The sequence below is a fragment of the Odontesthes bonariensis genome, chromosome 10 (assembly GCF_027942865.1).
Source record: "Odontesthes bonariensis isolate fOdoBon6 chromosome 10, fOdoBon6.hap1, whole genome shotgun sequence".
In the NCBI taxonomy this organism is placed as follows: domain Eukaryota; kingdom Metazoa; phylum Chordata; class Actinopteri; order Atheriniformes; family Atherinopsidae; genus Odontesthes; species Odontesthes bonariensis.
Window position 1 is genome coordinate 15,008,184 of NC_134515.1, and position 24,421 is coordinate 15,032,604.

Sequence of the window (24,421 nt, forward strand, 5' to 3'; positions counted from 1 at the left end):
ACATGGGCCCAGAGCGGGAGGCCTCTGCAGCGCACTTCATCCACGTCTGCCCTGTTAAGTCTGCCTGACTGGATTCACTCTTATGCAAATAAAGGATTCTCTGCCTCCCCTCGGTTCTCAGCTCTTATGTGCGCCGTTATTGTGGAGTTTATAGTGGACTAAACTTGGTCACTGAAACAATGTGGAGACGAGTTCATAGAAATTCTTAGAAAAAGTTTAAGGGCATTCAGTATGGTCACGTGACATTTCCTTTCTTGTATTAAACAAACTTTTCTTGTGCGGTTGATCTCACACGAAGAGTAGCTTTGACTTTGGGTGGAAGGAGCATTACGTAGAGTTACAGACAGGCAGGGTTTAGGAGCTGGGCCGAACAAACAAAAGCTAAAACAAGTAGCCTACTTCAGCGCGCAATACTTGAGTTTAGTTCTTAAGTTGGCTAAAACGAAACTTGAGCCTATCGAGCAACTTTTTGTTCGTCCTGTGCAGAGACTGTCTATGGGACAGCAGTGTCTTTTCGGTATGTGTCATGTGAAAGAGCTGTGGGCGTTTCAGCAATTCTCCTCGCTGCAAGGTGCCATCCTTCCCTGCGCTGCGCCCCCAGAATGGAGACGCTTTATGACATCACTGTTAATGCAGCGGAAGAAAACTGAAGGGCACTTTAAAAGAGCTGAATGAGAGATAGATTGTCCGTCATGCTCAACAGGCCTATGGTCCACAGCAAAAATGAGTTGTGGAGTTTCTGCAATTGTCACGATTCAATTAAAACTGACAGACGCATGGCAGTAGCACAATTAAACACACTGCTGCTGCTGGCCTGTTGGATTAAAAATATCAAAGTAATTTTGGGCTCATTTAGAAAAAGAAAAAGTTTTTTTTTTTTTTTTTTTTGCTCCAGCATGAAAGACAAGAGATATGTTTCCTGGTTTGTGTTTGCATATTGTTTTTTAAGTTGGGAAACATCACAGGAAAATAAACTTAAATGTTTTCTGATATGTACAGGAAGAGTAAACTGAGACTACATTTCAGTAAGGTTGAGCTGGCCTATAAACGAGTCCCAATAGCAGCTTTAGGGGTCTAAGGATAAACGTAGATTTTGATAGATGAGATGTTGATTTAAACCACTGCCTTCAACTCTAATAGCAGATTATGGCAGCATGTAATTTGTAGCCTGGAGCAGAAAATTGTTTCGCTGTCTGAAAAGCGTCTGATTTTCCCGGTACTGTTGCGGCACTTATGCGTGAAACCAGAGCTGAATAGAGAAAAGAACAACTAAACCTCACTCTTCCGGGTCAGTTTTTTTTTTTAGATCAACAGCGCACATGGATGGGAAGAGAGGCGCAAACAGTCACTTGTTCCATCGAGGACCAAGACTCTAAAATTGGAAGAGACGACCAACTACGCAGATAATTTGTGGCTGTTTTGTGTCTCCAACTCAAGGGAAACGAATAGAAAATAAAGAGAGAACAAGTTCAAGGTAGAGTTCAAAAAGAAAAGAAAAAAACTTTGAACGTCTGTAAGAAGTCACCAATGAAAATCATGTGCTGATATCAAAATAATTTCGCCTCTCGCTCTGATTTCTGACAGTTGTATTCCTTTTGTGTTCCATTTCTATCATTGCATTTTTGCTATGTAAGGTTCCTCTTATTTTGTGCCACATTTAGTATTTTTCTGGTCACTTTGTCATTTTACATGACTTCTTGTCGTTTGCTTTTTATTATCTAGTGTTAGGTTTAGGCTTTTTCGTGAAGTTTTGTGTTCAGGCCCCTTGGTCTTGTAGCCCAATTCAGTTATCTGTCCATGACTGTTTTTAAGCTTTAAGTGTTTCTGAACTTGTTGACCAGCAAATGAAGACAAATTGGAGCTGAAAATGGCAGGAGGAATTTAGCAAACCAGCTATAATAGAGCAATAATCACAGTCCAATCAGAGGATAAAGAAACAACACAATCAATCAGTCAACACTTTTATTAATAAAATAATGCATATACAGTATAACCTATGATAAGATATTATGAAAATCTATAGTGCAATTATAAACATTCAATCCAGCTACACGACTCAGGATATATAAAACTTTCCATTGGTTCTACCAAGGCCGCCACACACTCTGCGGTGTGTTTGCAGCTTCATGGGTAACACAATTAAAGTTTTTCTGACTGGAGTTTTCTCGGCCAGCATTTGATGTGGGTCTAATATCTGAAGGTTGTTTGGCGTTAGATAACTGGCACGCGTCTTCACCCAGCAGAAAAGGAGCCATGCTTCCACTGTGGAGTTCGAGAGGTTTACATTTGGCTGTTTTCCCATCCGCGGGTCCAGCTGTCGACAGCAGAAGTTTCCGCGCTTCATCCTGTGTGTCAGCTTGGTCCAGGCCGCTGTCCATGGTGCTGGAGACTTCCCCTCTCCTCCCAGAGCGACACAATTTGTTGGAAAGCTGCGCTAACATCCAACGGTCGCTCCCGTTCAAGTGATCTGCCATCAGCAAGTATTGGTTGAAGTTTGCCAGGCAACTGCGGAATCCAATTTGGTAATCAGGACACTCGGAAGCAGCGGTAGTGCCTGGAACGGTGGAAAGAAATCACAAGGTGAGAAACGGAATTTGCGCACATTTCTGCATTTCGAGCATTCCTAAAATCATATTGAATTGGTAGAATATTAACGCGTTTTATGGGTAACGATTTCGTTAACTCACAGCTCTGGATCTTTTGGAGGTTCCTCATATGTTTGACAGTGAGCTCCAAGATGTCGGCCTTTTCCAGTTTGCGCTTTCGAATCTGTATGAAGCGTTGACATTATTTAGATATTTTCTCCCAATAATGATTACTCTGAGACTAATTACCCCTCGAAATGTAAGAAAGTTGCTTTTTTTTCTAATACACTAAGTTGTGTCCTGGTTATACTCACACAGCTGCTGTAGTAGCTCTCCAAAAGCGTTTTTAACTCGTCCAAACACTGGTTTATGCGAGCTCTTCGCTTCTTTTCCATCAGTGGTTTGGATACCTGCAAAGAGGCGGGTCAGCTTTGTATTTCGTACATCAAATTTCAACAATTATAGTAATATGCATTCATTATCTCTAACTTGGTTAAATTCTTGATATTCCTGCATACCTTGTTTCCAGCAGTGGGTTTGGATTTTTCCATGCAGTCTGTAGTCGCCACCATTCTTTGTCCTTTTTTCTGGAGTTTCCTTGGGGTTAATCTCTTTTGCTGTCTGGTCTCAACAGAGAGGGAGTTTATCCTGAGTGGATTTATATAGAGACACCCACTTAACATCTCAATGCAAACAGTACCGCCTGTCTCTTGTGGTCAAATGAGCAGCACTGGCGTCAGCCAAAACCAACAAAAGAAGCAGAATCACCAGAAAATAATGTAAAAACTTAATTTAAAGTACGTGATGTTTCGACATTTCTGGACGACATGTCACTTTGACTTGTCTATAAACTTGTTTCTTTAGTTATTAGTTTCAATCAGACTTGTGGACTGAATAGATATTTTTTGGACAAAAGTTTAATGGAACTAGCACACAACTGTATATTTGTTTGTATGTGTGTGTGTGACAGTGAGTGTATACCTTAAGGTACAAAAAAACCCTGAAACAAAACCTGCTCATTTCGTACCTATGCTATACTATCTGGGTTCAACATGTGGCACAGCCTACAGTCTGCTGTTTAGTGGATGCACTATCAACGTGTGGGGTACAGAAGCTAAAGAGAAGGGTAAAAATTATAAACACAATCATAGTGGTTCTACTTGGTGTGCAGCGTGGGCACCATTGACTCCTGTATTCAGTCTTTAATATGTGGGTTTCACGCCACCAGGTTGAAGGCAGCACCGTGGTAATTCCCTTCATGTCTCCACAACATTTCGATTTTCTGGTGGCCGCTGATAGTAAAACGTTTTGCACCTGCGAAACCTCGTCAGCCTACTACTTCTTTTTAGACAAATGGCGCAGCTTCACTTTTTGGACACATCAAACATCAAAAATATGAAACCCTTACCAATGCAAGAGAACAAAAACATACAAAAATGTTAATACTTTTAAGGACAGTTACACTCTTTAAGAATTCTAAGGCTATTGTGCGTCACCACTTTTTGTCTTCATACCAGGCTCAGTGAGGCACCGAGGAGAATCGCGGGCCGCCCCCTGTCCTTGGTCCCTCGCCTCCCGATTTTCCACACTGCTCCCTGAAAAGGGTTAAGTCTTGGGAAAGTTATGCCAGCTGAAACAATGTGTTGACTTTAGATTCACCTACTGCAGCACTGATCATCTTGAGCTCATAAGACAATCTGAAAATACTAAACTCTGGGTAAAATGATAGACATCCACCATTGGAGCGCACACCTTTAGAGCTGAATGTACGATTTAAACATGTTCCGTAGAAAGAATTAATACGAGAGTATCGATTTTCTTTTGCTTCGTAACCAATGAATGTTTCTTAAGATTGCCCATCTTTAAAGACAACCTACATGACATTGCTGTAAAAGTTTCCTTAAAGGTTACCCGTGTCTTCTTGCCTGATCAGGTACACAATAGGAGTAATAAAAAGACAGCAAACCAGGGCTAAAGAGGGGCATATTTGTATTCAGTCAGATGAGAGGGTGCATGAAAAAGCCCAATTTATAGTAGAGCCATTGATCTTCCTTCTTCATCTGCTTTGTGACCACAGCGGACTTTGTAGGATTCCCTTATTATTTGATTTGCAGCAGGTTATTTCGGTTAATCATATAGCAAAACATTTGGCATTTGGCCTCACAGAGCACTCATAAGCACGCCTTGATTTGAGCACGAGGTTGTCAGGCTTGTGTCATGAAACACTAATTGCGTAAAAACCGAAAAATCGCCTGCCACATTTGTGACTCCACAAACTAGAGCATTTAATTGGTATGAAATCTGACCGAGATGCTCTGGTGTAAGCGGTCTTTCTGGCTTCTTTTGTACTACCTCTGCGCCACATTATCTGCGTTTTCACGCTTGGTTTTTTATCACAAGACCGTGGAAGGTCGATTTCAGCGTGGAGTTGTGGCATCACAACAGTCGCCTGTCTTGTTATTCTGTGCCACAGAGGAGAAATTTCACCGTCATTACTCGCCATAATTCCAATTTGTGTTGGCTCTTCCCTTTCGGATCAAAAGGATCAAGAACAGAGATTTGCCAAGTGAATGCGCGGGTTCCTAACGTGTGCCTTAAATGAATGCAGCAGCCTTTAAAGAGGTTTCCAATACAACCTCGCTTCTGTCATAAGGCTTCGTGCCATCATCTATCTATAAGAACAGCGCAGCAAGAAACCTGTGTCACAAATGGATACAATAATGCCAGTGCCATTAAATGACAAGTTAAGTGTATGTTTTTAAAAGGGAGCGGGCCTTTTCTCCACTTTCACTTTTCAGCCTCAGGTCATTCATTAACCCTACCGGGCCTTTGTCATGGATTCTCGCCGGAGGGGACCCGACAGTGCTGCTGTAATAATTGGACTATTGGGGAACTTGTTAACAACAATTAGTGAAGCAATTATGCAATTACCGCAATAAACTATTTTCAAAGGGGAAGTGATGCATTTGCAAGCCAAAGCGTAGGTGAACACCCACAGTAACAGAAATAACTAAATAAAAATGCAGCAGTTTTTCGTCCATTTAATGGCTTCAGGGGAAAACATGGTATTTCTTTACGAATGCCAATAGACAATAATAGATATGTAAAAACAAGGTGTGGTTCTATATTGTAACCATTGGATATAAAACAAAATACATTTAATTGTTTCATAAGCCTTGTTTGCATTGTAGGCTGTGGTTTGAAAAATTCAATTTGAAAATCTTTTAATTTCATATATAAAAGTTGCCTATAGGCTACAAGTTGGCATACTAGTGTTAAAACATGCAAGCACTGCGCCCTAATTTGGCTCACTACGAGCGAAGCAAATCGATGTACCGCCTTCCATTCAGCTGGACCCAAGACAACACTGCTGTGACCTAAATGCTCATTGTGCGCAACAAGGCCAGCGTAAAAAAGAACAGGTACGTGGACAGGTGCGCTGGAAAAAGAAATATAAGAAATATTGACAGGATTTGCTGAAAAGCCACGCGACGTACGTGTTGGCGAAGCTCTGATCAAACATCAAATAGAAATAGCGTCATGAATTTCTATAGACTGGTCCTCGGGTTATTTAAAGACTTCTTACTTTGGTTTGGGAACACAATGGCTGCTGTTTGCCCGTGTGTGCTGGGGTTACCGCATGAAAAGACGAGAGGCGCACATTAACATCGCTTAAGGTTTTCTCAAGAGCCGAAATGAACTGACTGGAAAGTAACTTTATAACTCGCTGGAGGATGAAGCCTTTGTTGAGCTCTGAAGTGAAAGACACAGGAGCCTAACAAAAGGAGTGCGCCTTTGTTAAAGACGAAAGCGCATGGGTATTGATGCGCCTTGAATTGCAAAACATCTGCCATTTACTCTGAACGACTAGAGCAAGATTTGAATGAGAATAACCGAGAAGCCTTTGGCGCACTGTCTCTAGTCGTGCGTAAAACAAGTTATGAGCAACGTAGAAAATATGCATTTGGTGTGGGATTAAAAACATTAAAACAACTTGAAGCTAAAAAACTTTTTCTTTCATGGCAGACTACAGATCTCATTTTCACTTTTTTTAATTTTTAATTTCCTGTTTGATAGTTATTTATTTATTTATTTCCTGTTTGATAGTTAAACTCCCCAATCGGTTGGTGATCAGTTGATTATCCAAAGCCAAACTACCTATGAAGTGCTGAAATGTGACTAATAAAGACGAAAGGTTTAGTGAAAGACAACGCCAGATTTTTCAACTTTAACACTCTCATAGGACACGGAAAAGGAGATCATTTTTGGCCACCATATGGCCACCAAACGCAAATGACCTCCATTTAAAGTGAGTTTTGTTTTTGCTTTTGAAGCAAAAGGATGGAGCAATTGCTGGCCAAGCTTTTCCCAGGGTTCTCCCTTTATCTGACTAAAGTGGAAAATTGAAAGCTACAAGTGAATAGCCCCGGGGCGTTCCTACGATTTTCCTCGCTCCATATTTCGTACAACAGAAATATGTGTCCCCTCAGCAGAACCGTCTTAGACAGAATTAGTTTTTTTATTTTAAAAAAATGATGGCAATGGCATGTTGGCTGTTTTGAAAATCAAGAAATGTATCTGGAACGAATTTTTCGACAATAGCTCGTTGCTTAAAACATTTAGCCTGTACATCCGAAACGATTTCTTTACACAGCTTTTAATAGAAGCATTTCATCAAGAGGAACTCTGTCAGGCTGCTCAAATATCACAAGCACACGTAAAAGTTGAACTTTTACACGACATCGTGTGTGGTAAGTATAACTCTGAAATTGGTATGAAATTGTCAATTTGTTGGTGTCAGCGTTCCGCTCACCCAACGCGCCATATGCCACGCTAAGTGGCACTTTTTTTTTTTTACCAATTCGTTCCTAGTTTCACGGTCCATCCTCCCCTTTTCCTTGCCTGGATACTGAAAAGCTACAACAAAATGGCAATTTACCCTCTGGAATTACCGCATACCCCCTGCTGCAAGGCTCTTTCCGTTTCACGTGGTGGGGCAGCTCAGCCCTACTGATTGTCACGGCGTGAAACTTTGACTTCCAAATGAAGAAAGGAATGGTCGAGTGCCGCCTCAGGTCAGCTTCCCCTTGCATAAATCTTTCAACCATGAGGATAATCTACTGTAAAAAAAAAAAAAAAAAAAAAAAAAAGGAAAAAATTAGTTGTTAAAATGCACATGAATACACATGAATATATCACAGGATGACAGTAAAAAAAAAAAAAGCATAGATAATAAACATTGTTGGCAAAGAGGTAAGACGTCATGCCCCCAAACACAAAATGTGTTTGAACTTTTGAACAATAACAAATAGTGAAGAACTAACAAAATGTTGCCCAGTCTGCATAAACTGACCTGTTCACCATGTTGGTAGAAATATTTACGACCTCCAAATGAAAAAAAAAACAGGTATGTTCGGCGGATGGGTTGTTTCTGTAATGAAGATGTAATTAATCATCGAACTAGTAGTTCCTGTGGAATCGATTCTCTCTCTCTCCTTTTTTAAAGTATAATTTAAGATGCTCAGTTTGAACATTTACATGGGACAGCGCTTGGAGATTTTTTTTTTGGAATCGGTGCACGTGAAGACTTGGTTTGATGTTAGAACGTCAGAAACTAAGTGGGAAAATACAAAAATTCAAACTTTTTAACGTAATGAACATATTTCATTTTATTCTCCTAAAATGGGTAACGTTCCCATGCAGAATTTGGTTTAAAGAGGGAAAATTAAAATGTATGTTTGTGAACTGACATCAAGATGAGATAAAGTCACAGGTATCGTCTGTTCAGTATTCTGTAGCATCACTGTGCAGTGGTGCCATCACGTGGCAAGACCAGTCTTTACAACAACCTCAAATTAGTAAAACACAGCTGAAAACATTGCATTTCGTCGTTCTTTTTATTTCTGAATCCATTTTGTTGATATAGCATCTGTACACAAACAATGAAACATCAGAATGAATAAACTTAATATGGAAATTCACTTCAAAGGCCATTAAAGTGCTTACATTTTAAAAATAACGATTCATTAAAAGCCAAATAGGCAGTGATAACTTGTTGAAAAAGCAATCCTATGGAATATATAACATATGATTCTATTGACATATCTGCCACTACAAGCACATATTCCTAGAAGTAAGAGCTTTCAAAGATCATGTAAATGCACAAAGATTTTTTCAAATTTTCATTGTATGTTTATTTTCAGGGTGGACCACTGTACAGATCGTTCTTCAGGGTCAGAAAAGTCAAGCAAGACGGAATGTTAGCAGTGACTTCTTCTTAAATTAGAATGAATTAAATAATTTGCTCAACAGTTTGAAACTGACATGCAGTGCAATCATATCTCAACGTTTCTGAAACATTTATTATGAGTCTTCAACATTGTTCAGAACATTGTAAGATCAAACTTAAATTTATACAGTTGTAGATCTGTAAAAACTTTGAGAGAAAAAACATTTTGATTAGAAAGTCTCATGATTCATAGGTTTACAGAAAGCCTGAGTCACGGCAACTTCTTTGGTCATAGAGACATACTGTATATTCAGTGGGGGCAGCTACTGACTAATTGTTTTGGTGTAATTCTGAATGAGACCTTGGAAGTACTGCTGTGTATTTTTGTGGGGTTGAAAAATGATGATGTAACATTTTGGCAGAAAATACCACAACAAAAAAGAATAGAGACTGGAGAGAACAGCCAGAGCATTTAGAGCATGGATGTATTTTCCACGGTAGAGCATGAACATAGTGGCAAAGATGATCCAGCTGAGGATCAGCAGGAGGAGGCAGAAAGTTATCGCTTTTGCCTCATTGTAATTCTTTGGAAGGTCTTTTGCCATGTAGGAGAAAATAAAGCAGAGACAGCACAATAATATAGGTAAAATCAAATTACAAAGGTTAGCTTCACTAGTCCACATACAGAAAAGCACGGTCTGTTTTGGGTACCATGAGGTTTCATTGTATGGTCTGGGAGGATCGAAAGAAAAGCCAATCAGTAAGATCGTTGCAGTGAAAAATACCACAGCGATGAGCAGCCATTGTCCGCAATATTTAATCCATAAACTATGGAGCTTTGGGATCTTAGCAGAAATTTTGAAAATGCAAACAATCTGAAAAGAGCGCACAACAAAACATGCCAGACAAACAGGGAAGAACAAATAAAATGGGTAGAATCTTAAAATACAAGTAGCAGTTGTGGGCACACCAAAGTAAAAGAACACACTGATGCTACACAGAGAAAGGCAGCCTAAAATTAGGAAGCACATTGGTCCCCCAGCAGACTTGACAACAGGTGTGTTGTAGTTGATGGCGAAGAGAACAGACGTGGCCAGAATGAGGCCCACCAAGGCTGAGGCCCCGACCATGATCACTATAGCACCTGTGTCTGTGAATGGTATGTACTCCACCAGCCGCAGACTGCATGACGTACTTCCCTCTGCAGACCACTCTGTGTCTATGCAGTTAATGCACCTGAAGGGATCATCTGTTGGAGGCAGGCACATCATCAGTCAATCTAAAATCCCCTCTGGATCAAGAGATGTGACACAGCTGAGAAAACATGGAAGCTAAACCTGTGATGATGTTTGTTCACCTACACTGCAAAATAACAGACACAATAGAATGTATCTATTAATATATTCAGGAATCAATTTAATTAGCTCTTTAAGAAGAAAGTGAATCCTTAAGAAAATAGGGCTTATTACAAGAGAGGATAAACCACACTATTTAACAGTCTTAGAGTGTCAGCCGTGGTTGTATTCATTTGCTCTTTCCTTTGTAATCATCTACCTGTGACATTGACGTAGGTTCCATTTGGACAGATTTCACAAGTGAAGCAGCATACATGGATTCCATTTTGGTTTCTGGCGTATCCTTCAGAACAGTCTGGAGAACATACAGATGTAGGAACCTGTAAGAGACAAATGACAACAAATAAAATAAGTTCAGTAAATGCACCTCTGTGAGCAGTGGATGTGAATGAGGAAGGTGTCATTAATTTTGGGAGATTTTCAATATAGTGTCAGATGTGCCAGATTATTTCTGATTATTCTTTTTAATGGTATTTTTATCTGCAGATAACGGAGATTAGTTAATGTTTTTGATTATGTATTTTGACTGAGGCACAGGGACTACTGAACCAAGATACATCCTTACATGTAGAATGATAATTATGTATGCACCTTGAGGGACAGTAAAAGTAAAACAAATTCTGATTTAACAGCATATACTCAACGAAACATAATTTCTTCTACGTGAACGGAGAAAAGAATACTTACTTCTCCATCTGTGTACCACAGAATTTTGGTACTGTTGATGAAGAAATTGACTGCTGGGTGAAATTGATAATATCCGACCTTCTGTGCCTCACCGTTGTGGTTCCAGAAAACGAGTGAGTAGTACCCAAACTTGAGGTCACCATTCTCATCAAACTGCACAGTCTGGTTTAACAGTGTAAAATTGGAGTTCTGCAGCTCCGCTAGAACCTGACATGGATGCAAGAAATTGACCGTTAACTTTGTCATCACAGGAAAAGCTTCATATGAAGATTTAAATAGAACTGCCATAGAACAGTCAAGACAGCTATTACTCATAAGAATGTCTCATACCATCAAAAAATGTAAATATCTTAAAGTTTTATATTCATGTACCATCTTTAACACATAAGCACTTGATGGCTTTGAGGCTGGATAGATACTTAGAAAGGAAGTAAGACAGCAAATATTAGCTGGATATCTGTAATACATTTTGAACAGTGACTTGTCATAGTTTACAAAAGCAAAGCCTCTTAATTTGTGTATTTCACTCATTTTGGATGCTTGTAAGACAAAAACAAAAGAAAGTAAAGATAAAAAAAAACTGTGCCCAGCTGACCACATAGCTGCCCCAATAAACAGAACGATAAACACAAAAACCCAGAGTGGCCTTGAGTCCCTGAATTATACTTTGATAATTACATAACAGTTATATTTCAATATGCAGAATGTAAGACTGACAAACCCTCTGTAAATGTGGCTTAAACTTGATGAATAATTACCTAATGGTTCTGTTTTTTAGGATTTATCCATGATAAAGGTTTGCCTTTCATCAGACAATGGAGCACAATATCTAAATGAATTGAGGTGGAAACCCCTGGCTGAGTTGACACTGAATAACTGCCCACAAACAACTCCTCTGCCCAGTCTAATCAACCAAATCTCAGAACCCATCCAACTTACTTGACACCCCATTATTTTCTACACAGATCAAATACAATTAAAAAAAAATCAAGGTACCAGAGATTAACATGTCCTACTACAACCAACTAGTAACATATTGGCAAAATAATAGGGGTACATGCACATTCACAGGGTGAATTCAAACAAATCTTTAATCATTGTACTTACCAAGTTTGGGTACACTGTGATATTATTACATCCACCTTGTCCACATTTTAAGATGTTGTGTAAAGCATGAGCAATGGCATAAACAGCAGAATAAACAGGAAAAGAGAAAGATGGGTCAGCATCAAGGATATCTTCGGCACTCCAGCGACTGCAGTTGCAAACCTGATTACAAAATTTCTGCCTCCCATCATTAAGACACTGAATCTGGCTTTTAGAAGAACGGATAAAATCATTGAAACCAGGTATTGTCACAACTGGCTGAGACACTCCAAGTACAGTTCCAATATTTCCCAATCCTTTCATCTTTGGGATCCTTTTGTTTAAGGACCATGCATCACTTGCTATCCACACCTTGTTGGTGATATTCAACTGAATTGCTGACTTAATGAGAGCTTCGGCCACCACTTCAGGAGCAAAAACAACAATGACATGTACTCTAGCTCTCTCTATATGTTTAAATATCTGAGAGTAATTTGTATTGGCATTGAGGCCTGTGGTGTACGCCAGGCAGATTTTAGTGTCCTTAGTCCTCTGCATGAATAATCCCAGACCATCAATGCCATAATCATCATCGCTGTTTAAGAAAGCAACCCAGCTCCAGTTGAAGTGTTGCACTATGGTCACAATTACTCCTATGATATCTTTATTGGGATGCACTGTTCGTAAAAAAGACGCAAATTTAACCTTTTCTGAAAAAGCAGAAATTGAAGATCCATAATTGACCTGTTAAAAAAGTTTAACAAAGAAATGAATTGTCATTAGGGACAATAAAGAATAAAAGCTGCTGACAATGACATATATTGACATATAATGACATATATATAAAATTGGGTTTGTCATATGGTTTAATCAAAACTTACCATAGGAATGAGATCCGCCATGAGTAGAGGGGCCACAGTAAGGGCCTCAGTGCTTTTGAAAGGACCGACGACTGCTATAACTTTAGACAGATTTTTGTGTGGTCCAAACCAAGGCTGGATCAAGCCATTGACTGAGATGAGATTGAAAATACCTGGGAAACTGAGTGTATCTGAACAGTGGTCAAATATCTCATAGCCAAGAGATGCATTTGGCAGCAGGTCGGTGGAATTATTGATTTCCTGTACAGAGAATCTCATCAACTGAAACCTCCGATAGTTTGAGAGACTGAAGCTCTGACTGAGGAAAAGAAGACAGGAGAGCAGGATGAACTCCCAAAACATTTATTTTTTGTAGTTTAACAGGAAGAAATCATTTTAAAAAAACATGTATTTTTAGTTGTTTAACAGGAAGAAATCATTTAAAAAAAACATTTATTTTTAGTTGTTTAACTGCAGTACATTAACATTTGTAAAAGCAAAACAGTGCGTTTGTGCTATCAAGCAAACTCTTGTATGTAAATAGGTTTTGTGTTTTTGATGAGTTCGTCTCACCTGGAGCAGTCGATGGCTTCTGGTCTGTCACGATAAAAGAGGTCACTGGCATAATGAATATTAAAAAGCCCACCTATTAAATAATCCCCTTTCAGTTGAAACTCAGAGGTTGGAGCACGGCACTGGGTCAAAGCACGCAGAAAGGTTCCAAGTAGACACAGAATAGCAAAAAATTGTTTCATTGTTGCAGCTCCAGCCTGATGTGTAATCTAATGGGACTTACATTGCTTGTTATATGTTATGACTCACTGGTGTCGGTTGATATTCTATTGTAATTTCCATACATGGTTTAATGCGTGACGTTTGACAAATACTACCCAGAAACGGTTCAAGGAGTTCTCACAAATCAGTATGCAAACACATCTTGAGTGCTGCTGCACAAGGTTCAGCAACCACCACAAACAACCAAGAGCAATGCCTCTATCAGGATAAATCATGGAAGCTAGTTACAGATTTTAGAGTTTCTTCCTTTAACCAGTCATCTTTAAATCCAGTGATACTTAGTTCCTTTTAGATTATGGTAGCAACATGGTTGTGAAACATGGTGGAAAAACAACAATCATTCAAACCAGTGAAAACATAGTTGTGGCAGTTATATTTCATGTTTGTCCTACAGATTGCCCGAAGTGGTATACTCTGGATCTTTTTAAAGGTCTGCTCTCCTATTAACTTAGTTTAGGAAGGTATTTATGTTTATAATCACTCTTTCGCCAAGCCCGAATTATTAACTATTTCCATTCCTTGATGTCATACTTGCACCCACAATATTTGGCATTCACACAAGTTTGAAAATTACATTTACTAAGGCAATCTTTATACAGTTAACATTTTCTTACAAAAATATCATATTGCTATGGTGATTGATTATGGAACAATGTGCGTTAAAAGACCATTGAATGGAGAATGCAAAGTTAATGTCACATGTCAGTTTGTTTGGATGCAATATTGTATTCTCTTTGCTCTGTGATTATCTTTTGGATGTACAGACCATGAATTCTAACTCCAGGATAACGTTTGTATGTTCAAATTGTAGAATCAGCCTCTAAAACTATATCTGAGTCCATTTCCTCATAACCAAAATGTACACGTCTGTCCACTGCAAGCAAAACATTTTTTTTAATGAATTTTAATATCAAAATGCAACTTTATTATCTGTATTGTGTCCACTACAAATCCACTACATGACTCAGTAAAAGTAATATGTGCTGAATGTATTTAGAAGTAATGTTTATTTGTTTTCTTTAATGAAGTAGCCAACAAATCGAAATTGGTTTTTGCCATAGTTCAGATTTCAGCACAAAACCGACTTGTTAATCTGCAGGTCTTGCATTCAGCAGAGTGATTAAGTTACTTCAGGCAAGGTAAATCTACTCTCTTCTTTTTTTTCTCCACCTCTTCCCTTCTGTACTTGATTTGACCATTTTTAGCCAAAATCTAACCACGAAATCGTCTTAAATGGAGGTAAAAGGGAGAGCATTCCTCACAAAATGGTGCTCCTGTCCCAGCATACAACATAGCCTATCACAGCTTCACATTCAGTATAGCTTTTACACTGATAAGAGACTGTCTTACTCCCTAAAGTGTTCCCATGTGGTATTTGTTCATGCAGGCATATCTGGCCATTCACGTTAATGATATTCAAAGAATACGTAACCTCTAGAGGTTGCTAGAGCAACTCCATGTAATGTTTGTACAATGCTTGCTAGGGTGAGTAGAGGCGTCTAACAAAAAAGATATTTATAGCTGGTGCTCTGAGTGATTTACTGCTTTACATTCTGACCTCTCAAGTTTTTGTAATTTCGGGGGCTGCAACGTCAGGGGTGCTTTTGAAAAACAAGGTGCATGAAGTCTGTCTCTAAAAAACACCTGTAAGACCTCTCAAACCCCACAAAGGTATCTGTTTTAGAAATTAAATTCAAATTATGTAATTGCATTTGTGAATGCATATTTCACTTCCTGTATGACTTTCGCTTAAGCTATTCTTCAAATATCCGTCCTCCGTCTTTTAAGTAGTAACCCCTGTGGTTTAGGAGGAATACTTTTTACTTTTTACTTTTCAATTTAAGCACTAGAGGTGTTATCCATCTGCTTTAGAATAAAAGTTTGTGTATTTAGTGTGTTTTTATACACACTGTCAGTTTTTTAGGATTGCCACCTCACTTCATAGTATTGGAGCTATCGCCTGTATATTCTTTAAAAAAAAAGATTCCTTTAACTTCTGATGCATCTATGTTTAAACTTGATTTCAGTACTCTGTTATTGCTCTTGAACCTTCTGTTGAGGCTCCTAAATGATCCCATATCTATCAAATTTTACAGTCTGATCTCTACATTTTCCAAGTCCATGAGGGGGCCATTAGATACAACTCAGAATAAAACAGAAAAGCAAAACAATCAACAAGCAAATAAATAAATAAAATAAAACACCTGTATTAAATATACCTTAATCCGGGACCATAAACTCTGCATTTGTGACTCTACATATAATTATAAAGACCAGCAGTCTGTACAAGGGCACATATTACTTATTATTATTTTTTATAGTGTTTTGATATGCTAACCAATTTTGACTTTTAAAGAGAAAGTATACCAAAAGTATGATCCTACAAAATATATTTTTTATAGGATCAAACAGAATTAAGTCTAAAGCAAACACACACAAATTCATTCTACCCAGTATCATTGGTTTATGCTAAAATACCACCTCCTCTTACAAATGATCTCTGCACAATTTAACACAGGACCACATGGGTGATTAGTTTAAGGAAAATTTGCAACCACACAGCAGATGACAGTGATAAATGGCCAGGACTGTCAACTGAATTTGAATGTGGATCGGCAAACAGGTGGAAGGGCGGAACTCCTTGTTCTGCATGGTGGGAAGGGATCGGTCCTTGTAAATTGAGCCAGTGGAGTGACTGAAAAGGTGAATCACAGCTCTAACAATGGCAGTCCTAATGGTAACAATAGAAAATACTTATATTTAATCATTACATGGAGCCAATTACCACTAAACTGACAGTATGAAAGGTGTGAAAATCAAATCAAATCTACAAAGGTTATTTAATTAAGTAAGTTTAATGGACCATGAACTGAGTGAAATGACTTACAGATGTGGTTAGTATAATGTGACTGCAATATAAAGCAGTAACTACTGTAATATGTCATCACTTTATACCTAACACCACACACATGCACATCCTCACACACGCACGCACACAGAAATCTGTTCTTTGTCAATTTCAGTAACTTTCTCATTGCTGTCTAGCCATTCACACCAATTCCCCTGAACATTATACATTAGGCAATATGAGAGAAGCCTTTAAGTGTTAAGAAAGTTACTCTGGCTCCCGTTGTGACCTGGCAGAGCATTATATCCTATTTCTTTGAGTAATCATTGTTCGTCAGAACACAAGGTATCCACTCACACTCGGTTGTCTTGCTAGTCAATAACTGAAAACCTTATTTCACCTTCAAATTAACTGGTAACCTTGAAGGATCATATACTTCTGCCTCTCTTCAAAATGTGACATCAATAATGTTATATTACGATAAACAATTATGGAATTTCTTAGATTTGTCTCAGTGTTTTTTCTAAAAATCTGCTTTTTAGATGTTTTAGGTAATTTGTACTGTAATTTGAAAGATTCTACATGGTTTATAAACTTTAAAGCACCGCTGTATTCAACATGCATTATATATCTTTTATGTGATGGAAAATCTCCTCCCCAGTTACAAATGTATAACACATTCTTAATTATTGATTTGATCGAATTCACTGAAGTTTAATAAAAATAAAGTCTTCTCCCTCTATTTTCTGAAAATGGAAACTTGAGACTTAATACACACAAAGCTGTACACATACATGTATACGCACAAACAGTGTTAGACCAATGATAGCATTTATAAGGTTGGAGTAACATTATTTTATTTTTGCAAACGTATGAGTTTCATATAAATAAAATGTTTAATTTATATTTGAACAAAGGCATGCACCTCAATTTCTGAAAAAAATTATATTTACCCTCTGACATTGCAGTTCTAGAGATACCAGTCCAACAGTATTATTGTGAAAACCATTTAAGTGAATTTGAACCATGCAAATACATGTACAGAATAGATGGTCATGTGGTATGATCAGTATAACAGTCTTTAAACACAGCAGAGCATAGAAAAACATACAGATTATTTTACATTTTTATTCTTAATGACTTAGTCTTGAGTTAATTCTGGAGTTTAGCAAATATATTACTAAACAGTGGAACTGTGGTTACTGATAAAAGCTACTGCTCAGTTCCAGGCATGTTATTACTCATTATAGAAAAATAATTGCACTTCAAATAAGGCTGAAGCACATCACGCTCAGAAAGTGTTGCTACTGGCTAAAAGTTTTAGTATAACTCTGAATGAGACCTTGGAAATACTGCTGCGTGTTTTTGTGGGGTTGAAAAATGATGATGTAACATTTCGGGAGAAAATACCACAACAAAAAGGAATAGAGACTGAAGAGTACAGCCAGAGCGTTATGTGTGCTGAGGTTTTTTCCACGGTAAAGCATGTACTCAGTGAAAAAGATGATCCAGGTGAGGATCAGCAGGAGGAGGCAGAAAGTTATCGCTTTGGCCTCGTTGTAATTTTTGGGGAGGTCTTTTCCCATGTAGGAGAAAATAAAGCAGAGAGAGCATAATATTGAAAGTAAAAACATAGCAGAAGAATTTGCTCCAAGATTTAAATCACAACCAAGCACAATCCGGCCGTGGTACCATGAGGTTTCATTGTAAGGTCTGGGAAGACTAAAACAGTAGCTAATAATAAGTAAAAACGCCTGAGTGATGAAAGCTACAGTGATGAGCAACCACTGTCCATGATATTTCATCCACAGGCTGTGGAGCTTGGGGAACTTGGCAGCCATTTTGAAGATGAAAACAATCTGAAAAGAACGCACAACAAAACATGCCAAACAAACAGTATAGAACAAAAGAAATGGTAAGAATCTTAAAATACAAGTAGCAGTTGTGGGCACACCAAAGTAAAAGAACACACTGATACTACACAGAGTCAGGCAGCCTAAAATTAGGAAGCACATTGGCCCCCCAGCAGATCTGACAACAGGTGTGTTGTAGTTGATGGCGAAGAAGACAGACATGGCCAGAGAGAGAACTACAAAGACGCAGGCTCCGACCATGATCGCTATAGCACCTGTGTCTGTGAATGGTATGTACTCCTCCAGCCGCAGACTGCATGACGTACTTCCCTCTTTAGACCATTCTGTGTCCTTACAGCTGATGCAGTTGTAGGGATCCTCTGTTTTACACCACAGACAGAGAGACAGACAGAGAGACAGACAGAGAGGCAGACAGTAATTTGATTTAACTTCTGGAAAAATATCAGACCGTAATTTTTTCATCGAACATTTTTTTTTTTTTTTATTGTATGTCAAGAGTTTTACACCAGACAGACAGAAAGAAAGGCAGACTGCCAATCAAGTTTAACAATGGAAATGATCAGACAAATACATATTTTATATTAATTTAAGTTCTGTAAGGATTTATTTTGTTTAATTGAATTGAATTTTATTTTCCATTGTATGTCAACAGCCTTTGAGGAAAATCAAGGAAAACTAATGTATAATGTTTAAAAGAATTGCCTAAATCTGCAATGAAATATTTTATAGAGAGCAAATAATATTTCATGGTCTTGGTTTAATGATGAGGCTGTGTACTCCTTTCTTAAGCCCAGAAGTCAAAATGATAATGGAGGGTGTGTTTGTTTGGCCATTCCTCCCTCTGAACCTTGGATAAAAGGGTAGCAAGGGCCACATTCTATCAAATCAAGAGTACCAGTCCTGCTTTTACTTCATCTTTAACCCCACATCCATAATTATTTACCTGTGCTGTTGACATATGCGTCACTCGGACAGATTTCACAACCGAAGCAGCATTTGTGGATTCCAGTTTGCTTTTTTGCATATCCTACTGGACATTCGGGGGAACATAATGCAGTCGGAACCTGAGCAACAAACAGAGTGGAAGTGAAGTGACAAGAACAGTGACAGGGGGAAGGCATACAGGGGAGAAAAGCTGAATCATGTTAGTCGACACCAGGATCAGAAACAAAAAGTTTAACAAAAACTGAAAACAAAACATGTTATAACATATATGGAATAACCATCACACACATGTAAAACTCAGACTAGAGTTGTCCTATGTCTCTGTACAACTAAAGACAAAAAAACTTCTTACTTCTCCATCAGTGTACCACTGAATTTTGGTGTTGTTGATGTAGAAATGAACTGATGGGTGAAAATGATAAAAGCCGATTTCCTCTGCATCACCGCTGTGATTCCAAAAAACTATAGAATAGGATCCAAACTTGGGGTCACCATTTTCATTAAATTGAATACTCTGATTCAACAGTGTAAAATTGGACTTCTTGAGCTCCTCTAGAACCTGATTTGGATACATAAATGAAAAAAGACCATTATAAGCATGCATTCTCAATGAAGGTGGTGGTTAAATAGCATTAAAACTGTACTGTTAAGAAAAGAAATTGCAGGGTGTTGCTCCTCTTTAAATGTTTCACAATGTGGTTTATCAGACTAGAATCATAGACTGTATTTTAGATTTGAGTGAAAGGTAAACGGAGGAGAAAATGAAGTATTGATAAAATCTGGTAAAATGTTTGCATACTGCACTCCATAAACAGTTACGCTTCACAATAAGGGTAATGAAATGTGCTATAAATAAATTTGATTTGATTTGATTTGATAACACATTTTGCTTCATTACAGAATGACTAAATAGGAACTAATGAGACTTACTGCTAACTAACCATTACCTTGTAATGAACCGTAATAAAGTCTATCAGACAAAGACAAAAAGAATACTATGAGTAATTTATTATTGAATAACGATTCAGCACACATTAACAGCTGGGTTGGAAACTTGTTGATTGGCCTCTACTCCGGGTACATTTGTTAGATAGTAGGTAGACTGTTTATGTTTGGGGGGGGGGGGGGAAGCCTAATCTTCAATACAAGAAATCAAAAACACAAGTTGGTAAACTTTAAATGCAAAGATTGATAACTCACCATGTGTGGGTGCACTGTAATATTGTCAGCACATCTGCCAGCTCCACATTTCAAGGTGTTATGTAGGGCATGAGCAATGGCGTATACGGCAGAATAAACAGGAAAAGAAAAGGAAGGTTCTGAAGCTAGTATTTCGTCAGCACTCAGGTTACTGCAGTTGCAAACCTGATTACAAAACTTCTGCTGCTCCAAATCTCCACAAGGTGTCTGGCTTTTAGTAGAATAGATGAAATCACTGAAACCAGGAATTGTTACTACTGGCTGAGACACCCCCAGAACAGTTCCAATATTTCTGATTCCTTTCATCTTCGGGAGCCTTTGGTTTAAAGACCATCCTTCATATGCTATCCACACCTTGTTTGTGACATTCAGTTGTATTGCTGATTCAATGACAGCTTCAGCGTACGATTTTGGAGCAAAAACAATAATGATGTAAACTTTCTGTGCCTCTATTTGCTTGAACATTTTAGAATAATTTGTATGTTCATTAAGGCCATTTGTGTAAGCCAGGCAGATATCAGTGTCTATAATCCTTTTCCTGAACAGTTCCAGTCCATCAATGCCAAAATCATTATCGCTGTTAAGGAAAGCAACCCAGCGCCAGTTGAAGTGCGATATTATGTCAGCAATCACATCCAGGGTGTTTTTATTGGGATGCACTGTTCGTAGGAAAGAAGGGTATAGACTTTTTTTTGAAAAGACAGAGGCAGAAGACCCGTAACTGACCTGTTAGGGTAAAAGAGAAGTTAATCTTATTAACAAGGAATATTGATGAGTAAATGCAATTGTTAAAATACCTAATATTGGTAAACTTACCATAGGAATGAGATCCCCTGTGAATAGTGGGGCTACAGTTATGGAATGAGTGCTTATTACAGGACCGACGACTGCTATGACTCTAGGCAGATTATCATGTGGGTGAGACCCCGGCTGGATCGAGCCATTGACTGAGATTAATTTGAAAATACCTGGAAAACTCTTTGTGTCTGAGCAGTGGTCAAATATCTCATAACCAAGAGACACATTTGGCAGCAGGTCGGTAGAATTATTGATTTCCTCTACAGAAAATCTCATCAACTGAAATCTCCGATAGTTTGGTCGTATGAGTGTTTCTCTACAGGAAAACAAAGGATAACAGAGATACAAGAGTTTTGTTATGAAAGCTCAACACCCATTTTGGAACTTCAGTATCATAACATTTTATTTAAAACATGCCATCATATAATTTGCTGCATTCAAAAATGAACTGGAATGATTTTGGGAGAAATGGGCTTTTCTTTTGGTCGCAAAACTGTATCTTTGAAGCTGTTTGCCACTTTTTAACTTGAAATAAGGTACTGCACAGTGATCTCTGCTTCATGCAGGAAGATATATTCATATACAAGACTTACCTGGAGCAGTAGATGGCTTCTGGTCTCTCTTGATAAAAAGGTCTACTGACATGGTGAATATCAAAAAGTCCACCAATTAGATAATTTCCATCCAGCTGAAACTCTGAGGCTGAGACAGTGCAGTGAGTCATGACATGGAGGAAAGATCCCTGTAGACATAGAAGAACAAGAAAGTTCTTCATTCTTGTGATAAGTGTATCACTGATGTAAAGTCTAAAAGGATTTGCCTCTGCTTTTAGTAAGTTGAGTTACACTAGTTATAGTTAAGCCTCATCATTTCCATGCTTGTGGGAAAAAAAACATGAAGAAATGGTTGAAGGAAATTTCACAAATTTTATGCAAAAGGTATTGAAATTGCTGCAGACACAGGGTAATTTACACAGAGTTTAACATGTGTCATAATTACGTAACGTTGATTATGAATAAGTTTTTCTCCTTTGGCTATAATAGAAAAACTCACATTAGTGAGTCTATGCCTCAGGTGGAGAAGTTTAGCTATCTAGGGATATCATTCAAGAATGATGGCAACATGGAGCGAAAGATGGACAGACAGATTGGGGCTTCGTCAGCAGAAATGAGGGCACTGCACAAGTCTGTTAGTGTGAAGAGGAAGCTGAGCTAAAAGGTGAAGCTTTCAATTTACTGGTTCATTTCAACCCTCACCAATGGTCACAAGATTTTGGTAGAGACTGAAAGAATCAGGTTGAACAGTACTGATGTTCCTGGGTTAGTTTGACCCAGGGCTTGTTTAATTTTCCAAAAGTGTCAGAAGTGTCAGTTCAATCAATATTTAGTGCAGTGGTTTTTTACCTTTCACTGATCATGGTTCAATGAGGATAAATCATTTGTTTTTCATAAAAAAATACATTTTGAAACTTTATCTACATAGGAAATACCTATGAAATATAACAGTTTCACATGATATTGATTTTTGAAAAATTTTATTTGACATTTTGTATTTTTTCTTTATATGGAATTATGTTGATAAATAACACAAGACATCTCTTCTGTTCAGGGACAAATTGACCCACTGACTTAAAATCAAGAATAATGAGTCATTAGGATTTGTCCTGAAACTTTATTCAAGTACTGTTTTTTTGGGGGGCTTTTTTATGCCTTTAATTATAGGACAGTTGGAGAGAGACAGGAAGCAGGGGGCAGAGAGAGGGAGGAGACATGCAGCAAAGGGCTGCTCGGTGCAGGAGTCGAACCGGGGCCAGCTGCAGCGAGGACTGTAGCCTCTGTACATGGGGCGGCTGCTTAACCCACTACGCCACCGACCGCCCCAAATACTGTTTTTTTTAACCAGAAATGCACAAAATAACAAAACAACAAAATAAGAGATTAGCAATGTAAACATGGTGCATGTGTGTGTGTGTGTCTGGGAGTCTCCACAGCACACAACTGACATGTCATCACATTGTGATACTAAACACTATGCAATGTTTTACAACCAGAAATACACAAAGTTCATATGTGTGCATCTACAATGCATACGAGGGACATATCATCACATTGTGCTTTGTGCAAATTAATTTTGCACATTTCACACAGGTCTTGCTCGTCTTGACATCATCAGATGGCTTGCAGACGTGGCACCTTTTCCTTTTTCCCCAGCAGCAACCTAGAAAGAAGAGGACAATGTTTACCATGTTTTTTGCTCATCCCAAAGACACACACAACGCACACACACACACACACACACACACCCACTTACTTAGCTTACGCAGTGGTGTACGAGGTGAAGTCCTCTCCTGGATCTCCCTCACTGTATCTGCAGCAGCTGGGGTGCTTGGCATGTGCTGCCTTCATTATGTATCCAATACCACAAGCGCTTTCCCCAACTCCCCAAGGAAGATGCACCACTTGTACAACTTTGACGTGTTCCACTCAAGAAAGATCTCTGTCCAAATGACAAATGCGTTGCAGGCTGATACATCAATATGTTGTAAAAGATGAAGATGTTTTGACGGAAAACACGCCTTCCATCCAGATTAGTAATTTCGAGAAGGATTTCAGTATTGAGTTTTTCATGACCAGCTGATCGATGAACTCATTCGCTTGGTGCTGTAGGGCCCCGTGACTACGTCCAAGTTGTCATGGTTGTTTCAGAACGTTTTGACCATTGTGAGCTTTCTCGTTAGAAGCTCCTGACTCAAACTATAGCTTGTGAAAAAACTGTCACAGGGATGTTATGTTGTGAGACTTTGTGCCATATGACGCACAACCCTAGTACCCTGATTGTTCTCTGGGGTTCCTTCCAATTGGCTTTCCAGTGTAAAGCTGCATGTTTGAATCACGTGCTGCACAGATTTTTATGCCGTATTTAGTTGGTTTGGAAGACATATTTTGCCTAAATGGGCAGCAACCTCTGAATGCCACTAGTCTTTCGTTCACTGTGACATTAGGGCCTGTGTTATAGTAGTGGAAGTTGTTCTATCCACTTGTCCCACACTGTCTTAATAGCTGCAAGCTTGTCTCTCTCCTGTCTTACAGCTCTTGTCTCTTGATTATCAAATCGGATTACTCCAGAAACATTGTGACATGGCCCTGCCTGTCTCTGCAT

The 24,421-nt window shown here is 38.5% G+C and overlaps 3 protein-coding genes across 3 annotated transcripts; all 3 read right to left on the bottom strand.

The window, feature by feature from the left end:
• Positions 1–2,084: 2,084 nt before the first annotated feature.
• On the bottom strand, positions 2,085–3,157 carry her3 (hairy-related 3). The gene is made up of 4 exons (XM_075475624.1): positions 3,104–3,157; positions 2,900–2,995; positions 2,688–2,769; positions 2,085–2,554 (listed from the first exon to the last, which is right to left on the bottom strand). Exons 1-4 carry the CDS (start codon positions 3,155–3,157, stop codon positions 2,085–2,087), a joined length of 702 nt encoding a protein of 233 aa, XP_075331739.1.
• Positions 3,158–9,137: 5,980 nt separating this feature from the next.
• LOC142390230 (taste receptor type 1 member 1-like) lies at positions 9,138–13,557 on the bottom strand. Its single transcript, XM_075475625.1, has 6 exons — positions 13,376–13,557; positions 12,824–13,121; positions 11,964–12,686; positions 10,857–11,063; positions 10,369–10,489; positions 9,138–10,063 (listed from the first exon to the last, which is right to left on the bottom strand). Exons 1-6 carry the CDS (start codon positions 13,555–13,557, stop codon positions 9,138–9,140), a joined length of 2,457 nt encoding a protein of 818 aa, XP_075331740.1.
• A 4,192-nt stretch (positions 13,558–17,749) lies between these two features.
• On the bottom strand, positions 17,750–23,667 carry LOC142390111 (taste receptor type 1 member 1-like). The gene is made up of 8 exons (XM_075475480.1): positions 23,582–23,667; positions 23,455–23,479; positions 21,856–22,004; positions 21,281–21,578; positions 20,465–21,190; positions 19,617–19,823; positions 19,263–19,383; positions 17,750–18,678 (listed from the first exon to the last, which is right to left on the bottom strand). Exons 1-8 carry the CDS (start codon positions 23,665–23,667, stop codon positions 17,750–17,752), a joined length of 2,541 nt encoding a protein of 846 aa, XP_075331595.1.
• Positions 23,668–24,421: the final 754 nt, after the last annotated feature.